This window comes from Herpailurus yagouaroundi, unplaced genomic scaffold (genome assembly GCF_014898765.1).
Source record: "Herpailurus yagouaroundi ecotype Mexico unplaced genomic scaffold, PumYag 197, whole genome shotgun sequence".
In the NCBI taxonomy this organism is placed as follows: domain Eukaryota; kingdom Metazoa; phylum Chordata; class Mammalia; order Carnivora; family Felidae; genus Herpailurus; species Herpailurus yagouaroundi.
This window is the reverse complement of record NW_024412428.1, coordinates 14,386,047-14,394,851: the sequence shown is the minus strand read 5'-3', so window position 1 is coordinate 14,394,851 and position 8,805 is coordinate 14,386,047. Positions and strand designations below refer to the sequence as shown.

At 38.5% G+C, this 8,805-nt stretch overlaps 1 protein-coding gene across 5 annotated transcripts in view; it reads left to right on the top strand.

Annotated features, from left to right (window-relative positions):
* Positions 1-8,805, top strand: part of DCLK1 (doublecortin like kinase 1) — a 345,711-nt gene that overhangs the window by 17,266 nt on the left and 319,640 nt on the right. For all 5 annotated transcript variants that reach the window (XM_040448193.1, XM_040448192.1, XM_040448195.1 and 2 more), the window contains exon 3: positions 6,084-6,430. In XM_040448193.1, the coding sequence (XP_040304127.1) occupies positions 6,084-6,430 (347 nt within the window). The remainder of the gene's footprint in view (positions 1-6,083; positions 6,431-8,805) is intronic.

Genomic DNA, 8,805 nt, shown 5'->3' with positions numbered 1-8,805 from the left:
ATAGCAATATAATAAATTTACAAATGCATATGTGATTTTTTTGAAAACCAAATAAAACATAGACCTTTTAGTATCTTGAAAATAATCTAAATTATTCCATTTCTCCAAGATCCCCCAAGTACCTAAATATTTCAGGGAAGAAATTACCATATTCTGATATTTCAGTAGGCATTGGTCAGTTCCAAAGATAATCTCATGCTTTATTTCCTTACTTTCTCTTTTTTTCTTTATCTTTGCTGAAAAGCAAATATGTTTTGGCTTTTGTAAATGCCACAGCAATTCAGACAGATGTTGCTTCTGCAGCTCTAGCTGTCTGTTGGGGTGTGTTGGACATCCAGAACATTACATTTTAAGTTGAGAATCGGTCTTAACACAAAGATTTTTGGCTTGAATAAACTGGGACAAAACTAGCAGTATGATAACCACCCAGCAAATCATCATGTTCGGGAATCCCAGCTCTACCTCTAAATAGGGTGTTGCACCATTTCCTTTAAACCGTGTGTGATCTTTGTCATCTTGCCATCCTTGTTAAGCTTCCCTATAGGTGATAATCCCAAACTGTCAAAGCAAATTTGGGGTTATAAAATTCTGGTCACGGATTCCGGTGTGTGTGTGTGTGGGTTTCCCCCAAACACCCAAGCAATTGTCTGTGACGGCAGCTGGATGTCCTACAATTCAACCCAATTCTGACACTATCTACCCAGACATAGCATCAGACTCCAAGGTTAAGGGCTTAGTCCCAGGAGACTGTCTCTACCACCCCCCCTCCCCTTTCAGCCACCAATCAAATCCAGATTCTCACCTGTGCTTCTGATGGATTGGCTAACAGAGAAGAGGTTCCTAGCACCCCTGCTTTGATTCAATGAATTTGCTAGAGAGGCTCACAGACCTCAGGGGAACATTTTACTTACTGGATTACCAGTTTATTATAAAAGCTTATAATTTAGGAAAAGCCAGATGGAAGAGATACATAGGGCAAGGATTAGGGAAAGAGCTTGGAGCTTAAATGCTGCCTCTGAGATCACCACTCCTACTGAATCTTCATGTGTTCACCAACTGGAAGGTCTCTGAACCTTGTCCTTTTGGGTTTTTATGGAGGTTTCATTATATAGGCACAATTGATTAAGTCCCTGGACTTAGGGTGCCTGGGTGGCTCAGTCGGTTAAGCATTGGACTCTTGATTTTGGCTCAGGTCATGATATCACAGTTTGTGGGATCGAGCTCCATGTCTGGCTCTGGCACTGGCAGTATGGGGCCTGCTTGAGATTCTCTCCCTCTTTCTCCCTCTCTGTCCACTCTGCCACTCTCCCCCACTCACGCTTTCTCTCTCAAAATAAATAACTTTAAAAAAAATCAGTCAATCAATCAATCAATCAATCAATCACTGGATTTAACTACTATCCCTCCTCCCCTCCCCAAGGTCAGGGAGGTGAGACTGAAAATTCCTACCCTCTAATCATACTGTTGGTTCCCCCGGCTTCAGTCACCCATCGTTAGTTGCTTTCCCAAAGTCTCCTCATTAACCTAAATTCAGGTGTGGTAGAAAGGGGCTCCTTATGCATATCAAGATGCCTTTATTTCTCTAATCACTTAGGAAATTCCAAGGGTTTTAGGAGCTCTGTGCCAGAAATGGTTTGAAGACCAAGTATATATTTTTTATTATAAATCACAATAGTAGGCCATTTTGCTCAAATATACTTTGGTTTTGCTAAATTAACTTTTATTTCTGCAGTATAAATTACACCATAAAACTTTGAGATGGCTTTGTGTGTATAGGAAGTTTATTATAGTAATTATGAGGTTTACTGTATGTTTTTATTTTTTAATGGCCTTTGCCACTCATACCTCTGTTAGGACTTGAATGAAACCTATTGATGATTCTCTAATCAAGAATAATACATATCTCTTCAGTCTTGGCCCCATTTAGGGAGAGATTAAACACTGGATACCCAGAGCTATTTAACCAAATCAAGACCATGTATTCTTTCCATTCAGAATAATTACATTTGCTGATTTATGGTTGTCAATGATACTAGCACATTAACTGAAAAGTTATTTTCTAACAAAATCAGAAAATAAATCAACTTTAAATTAAGACAGAGGCAGCATCTCTAGTGGTGGGAAGAAATTCAGAGTTATGATTAAAAGAAACGTAGTCAAAATGTGGGGTCAAAATGTGGGGTCAAATAGAGGCATCTGGATTTCTCAGTCGGTTAAGCATTTGACGTCTGCTCAGGTCACAATCTTAGCATTTGTGAGTCTCAGCCCCACATCGGGCTCTCTGCCATCAGCACAGAGTCTACTTCTGTTTCTCTGTCTGCCCCTCCCCTGTGCTCGCTCGCTCTCTCTCTCTCTCTCTCTCTCTCTCAAAAATAAAACGTTAAAAAAATTTTTTTTAATGAGGGGTCGAATAGTATATTTGCACAATTTTATAGAAGCATTTTAGCATAAGGAAACCTCGTTTTGTCTTCCTGAATTCCTGAATAGTGTAGTAGATTCTTTCTTTTTTAATTTTTTTTAATTTAAGAACGAGAGCATGAGTGGGGGAGAGGGGCAGAGGGAGAGAGAGAATCTCAAGCCAGGCTCAACACTCAATGTGGAGCCCAGTGTGGGGCATGATCCCATGACCCTCAGATCATGACCTGAGCTGAAACCAAGAGTTGGACACTCAACCAACTCAGCCACCCAGGCACCCTCTGGATAGTGTAGTAGATTCTAAATGACAGTTTGAGTATTGTGTGATCTTGGGTTTGGTGGCCAGCTCTGTCTCTCCATTCAGCAGTTACTTTCCTTGTAGCAAAGATTGTTCTTTGTTGGAGTCTCACACCCTTCCCCAAGATTGTTTTGCCATCTTTGAATGTGGTAAACCAGACAGAGGAGTCCAAGTGACAGCACAGATTTAACACAAGTTTCTTCCCATCATTGTTACTTGAACCAAATCAGCATTACCTTCTCAAAGTTGTCATGCTTTAAAATTTTTTCAATGTTCTTTAAGGAGATGTAAAAAAAAAAGTGTTTATTTTCTTTTTCAACAAACCCACTCCACATTGTTAATGTGAATACTTTAAAATTCCTCCCTATTCTTATTATATATTTTTTAAGGTTAAAAAGTTTGTTGTTGTTGGAGTGTCAACTACTCATTTTGTTTTGATTTTAATCATTAGCTTAGTGTATAAACTTACACATGATCAGACAATTGCGTATCTCTGATTAGCACAGAATTCTGACAGTCTGGTTTTGCCTGCTGTATTTTGGGCTGTGTGTGCCTTGTTGAGGAACATTTGGGGCATCGTCGCATTGAAATGGAGCCAAAGTGACGTCTCCTGGTAACTAGTTAGAAACAATTAGCACCTTATAAGACCTGCTCACTGATTTCTAATAATTTTGGTTTTTTAATTTTCATTTCGGGCTTACTGCACAGTCAGGGTATTGCAGCCCCAGAGCAGGTGTCCACCTGTGTGGTTTTGTATTTGAGATCACTTTGACCTCTGTTATCTCGTTTGATCTTCACCAAAGCCTGGTGAGATCAGTGGCCCCCGGAATAGCTTCCATCTGATGGATGGATAAACTACCACTGAGAAGACTAGGGCACTTGTCCCAGGTCATGTGCATGGAGAGGCCAGGTCTTGAGAGCTCAGACTTGCAGTTTCCCATTGGAGCATTCATGCTGTCTGTCCACAAAGCACCACTGTTGTTGCGACCCCCCACGCATAGGTTTTTGGTATCTACATAAATCTTGAGAAAAGCATAGTTGGGACCAGTGAAGGTGAATAGAAAAGGGGGTTGCTAAATTTGTACTAGGTGTACGTCTAGTGAGATATATAAACACACATTAGAGTGTTTTCTAAGAGCACTTACAGAGTAAATGTTTGGTAACATGTATAACTGTGATTTTCTATTTTTGAAACCCTGGTTCCATTATTTTTATGTGAATACTTTATTCTGTGGCCTTGGATGCTTGCACTCGTAAGTTAAAAATAGGACAAGGATTTAGATAAAAGTAGATGGGCCGTTGCAGGATTAGTCCCAGATCACTTTACCTGCATTTATGAAGGCTTTTTAGCGTTTTAACTATTCTCTGTTACAAAGACTTACTAACACACAAAAAAGCCATTATAAAATCTTTAACTTCAAAATACTTTGACCTAACTTTATGAAATATATATATATGAAATATATATATATGAAATATATACATATATACATATATGTACGTATATATATGGGATCAGTCATTTAATGATTTATCATCACTTGTTACATATGTTACTTCTTTTTTGTGTGAGCCACATCTACTTAATAGTCTGATTATTTTCATTAAACCATTCTCTGTTAAGGAGTCATTTATAAAAATATAATGTAATTAATTTCTTTTCTTTTTTTTTACCCTGCTTTATTGAGGTATAATTGACAAAATTGTAAGATATTTAAAGCATACCTCATGATTTGATATATGTATATATTGTAAAAGATTCTCCCCATTTAGTTAACTAACATGTTCATTGCCTTGTATATTTATCTTTTTTTTTTTGTGACAACATTTAAATTCTAGTCTCTTAGCAAATTTCAATTATAGTATAGTGTTATAACCTATAGTCACCATATTATTCATTAGATCCTTGGACCTCATTCATCTTATATAATTACATTTATTTTAGAGTCAGTTTCTGAAGCTACAGTTTATAAGTTAACCATTCTCAAAATCTTTTACCTATAAAGAAATATGAATTGGCCTTCCTAGAGTATGTAGATCACTGTGTTTGGCCGTGTGTAGATGGGAGGAAAGGAAGTGTGGTTATGTTACTGGACTCTGGACTCGGGTCCCTGGACCTACCACTGGTAGAAACGAGGCTGGACCCAAAATTTAAAAGCACAAGCAAGGCTTTATTGGGGCAACAGCTGCAGTTGAAGGGAGACACAGTCACAACAAAGGCGTCAGACTGGCTCCCCTAACAACCAGGGAAAGCTTTAAAGGAACGCAGGTGGGAAAGGAGCCAAGTTTAAGCATGTAGGGGTGGGGAAACACAGGGACTTGGAGGTGGGGGGGAACAGGCGCAGTTGACAGACCATGTTTCTTTCTTCGTATGTTTTGTTTGCTTGTTATGTCTCCACCTCTGGCAATGATTTTTAGCATTGTAATGAGGTAAAGGTAACTGTTGGTCACTCCATGGTCATCCTGCACAACAGCCTGAGTTAGGGGTTAAGCTCAAACTGGTCTGGGCGGTTTGGACCACTAGAGCTTTTGAACAGGCAGTCATTATTGCTTGAGGGTTGCTATGCCCGTCTGGTCTTTTGTCTGAGTTAAGAGCTACCTTGGAAAGAAGAGCTTAAGGAAAAATATGGGACAGAGGTTGATGGGTACAAGAAGGTGAGCAGTAAAGGTCAAGTCTTGGGGGCTAGCTGGTGACAGTTACTTTGCTTGCTTTCAGAATTTTACTTGACTTTACAAAATGCTTAGCACACGCTCCAATCAAACTTATAAATTATATAGCCTTTTTTTTTTTTAGATTTTTAAATTTGAGTATAGTTGACACACAATGTTACATTACTTTCAGGTGTACAACATAGTGATTGAACTTCTCCATACCTTATGTTATGCTCACCACAAGCGTACCTAGCAACTGTCACCATACAATGAATCACGTAGCTATTTTAATAAGCTGTTTTCTGATCCACTTTCCATTTTCAAATTATGTTATTTACATTATTACTAAGTGTAGGTACCTCTGGTTTTGAAGTTTTCTGCAAGGATAAATACCCCAAATCCCAGAGAATACTTTGTTTTGAATTCAGTTTTATTTATTTCTGAGGTTTATTCAGTGTCAGTATTTCTTTCAGCAGTTGGAAAATGAAGTAAGGGGAGAATGATGATTTTTTTTCCCTCCTAGGATATCAATCTGCTGTTGAACAGAGCCAGATTAGAAGTAGAAAATGTTTCTTTTCATTAAATGTTAATCATGCTTCCATTCTTCAAAAAGTCACAAGTATTTCTCAGTTCTAGTAGAAAAGGAAAAATCAAAGACTAGGAAAAAGGAAATGAGTTTACCCTGGTGTAAATGTAAATATATTTCTCTCTTCCTTAGGAGAAAGCTATGTGTGTGGCTCAATAGAGCCCTTCAAGAAACTGGAATACACCAAGAACGTGAACCCCAACTGGTCGGTGAATGTCAAGACCACCTCAGCTTCCCGGGCAGTGTCCTCACTGGCCACTGCCAAAGGGAGCCCTTCGGAGGTGCGGGAGAATAAGGATTTCATTCGGCCCAAGCTGGTCACCATCATCAGAAGTGGGGTGAAGCCACGGAAGGCCGTCAGGATTCTGCTGAACAAGAAAACCGCACATTCCTTTGAGCAGGTTCTCACTGACATAACTGATGCCATCAAGCTGGACTCGGGAGTGGTGAAACGCCTGTATACCCTGGATGGGAAACAGGTAAGAGCACTGTTGTGGTATGACCTTGACTTCACAGGGAAGAACCAGGGAATTGGGGGATCCATGTGCCTTGGTGGGGGGAGGGGATCTGAAACATGCAGTTTACTGAAGTGGAAGGGAGTTGGGTCCTTTAGTCAGCAAATACATAGCTGTTGGCCTCAAACCAGACCGAGGATAGAGGTAGACAGGATTAACCATAAGCATAAAGTAAAATATCTTTTTCTGAAGCTTAAATGGTTACTCAACAGATTTCTGGGTTTTTTTTTCCAGTTATTAATTGCTTAACATAATGGTGCTGATCAGCCGTCTATTTTCAATTTTTTTCATGTAGTAATGTCTTATAGCCTTAAGCATGACTGAGATGTAAACTCTGACCATTAGCAAAAAATCTTATTTCCTTTCTTTGGCCGAAATAATACTAAGAATACTTTATGTCTCATTAATGTTTGCTAGTGAGATTTATTTAAATTTTATAGATTTTTAAGTACATATGAAAGGAATGACATACTTCCATCTGAATGGCTTTAAGAGGCATATTTCTGGAATATTATACATCTTGTATTGAAAACATAATTTCAGAATCAACAATGAAGAGGAGGGGTGTTTCTTTAGCTATGGAATGGACACCAGTTGACTTGGATGAGGGGACGTATCAATGTGAGTTGCTTACATGAAGTTAAAGAGAAGTCTTGTGTGGACTTTTATAAAGGTTTGCCAGAATCCTGATAGTGAGCTGAATATATATATACATATATATATCTATATATATCTATATATATATCTATATATATATATACATATACATATACATACATACATATATATATATGTATGTATATGTATATATATAGTGCCATTTGCTGGTCATTCAGAGTTTATAAATGTCTTTTGTTTAAGATTATAATTTTTAGCACACTATCTTTCCCTGAAATTTAGTTTTTAATGTGGACCTGTCAAGGTGATTTTTAAAAATTATTTTAAGGTGTAATTTGAGTGATTTATATGTAGAGTACATATTAAAATCAAACTACATTCATAAATGAAAAGGTTAATCTTTAAAAAAAATAAAAGGTCAATCTTTATTAAATAGAAGATTCATACAAGTTCTTGAAGGCTAACACACATTCAAATTTTATGAATTAAAAATAGATGCAATTACTAGAAAGAGTGTTAGTCATGAAAGAATTCCTCCCCTAGGGAGGCATTCAAATGCTCTAAATTATAAAATTTATTAGGAAAGAAGGAATATCTGCCAGTTGTTCATTTATATTCACCAGTATTCTGCTTGTCTCATAAAACTTGTCTCCCCTAAGTGTAATGTAGATAGGAATTCTGAGAGATGAAATTCTCAATCTTCTAGATCTAAGAGGGTGTTGCCTGAATGTCACTGATCAAAAAGTCCATTGTTGGTTTGTGAATTATAGCAACATAAGATAGCAAGGTTCACATTTAAACTTTGAAACCTTTCAGTGGTTCCCTTTGTAATGAGTTACTCAGCCATTTTGTAGTTCTGCATTTTTGTCTATTGGATTTTCCCAAGATGAGAGCTTACCTGGTTTTTTTTTTTTACTCTTTATTTATTTATTTTGAGAAAGAGAGAGAGAGAGAGAGAGAACACATGCATGCAAGAGCCTAAGTGGGGAAGGGGCAGAGAGAGAAGTAGAGAGAGAAACCCAAGCAGGCTCCGCACTGTCAGTGCAGAGCCCGACTCAGGGCTCAACCTCACGAACCGTGAGATCATGACCTGAGCCAAAATCGAGAGTAGGATGCTTAATGGACTGAGCCATCCAGGCGCCCATGAGAAAGAATTTTCAAGTGAGTAATTTGTCCAGGAAATATCATCTGAAAGTTTTCTATGTATTTTTTTCTTGCAGTCATTCTGCTGATAGTTGCATTCGGCTGTTTGTCTGTGTGTGTGTGTGTGGGGGGGCATTCAGTTTACTGTTGTAGCATTTCCTCTGTTGTGGCATGTTCTCTTCATAGCAAGAGTGGTGAAAAGCTGCAGACGAATTGGAAGATAGAGTGGAAAGAATATAAAGACTTTTTGCTTGGGTTCCCAGTAGGAACAAAGATGCTTCCTCATGGACCCCAGGAGTCTTTAGAATTGTTTCTGCTCCAAAGGGAAATCTCCCCCCATGAGAGGTTTGTTAGAGTAGAATGCTTTGACAGTCTTGGCAGAGACCAAGGCTTGATAAGCCTCTGAGAATGAACCAGTTTTCTCCAAGCCTTCCTGTGGCACGATGCTCTGCCATGGTAGAGCGGAACCCCAAGCCAACCACCATTGTACCCTGCCCACTGTGGCATTGAGGTCCTGTCCTGTCACCAGGACCTCATCCTTCAGCTCACGGTCTCACCTCTTTTGTTTGTTTGTTTGT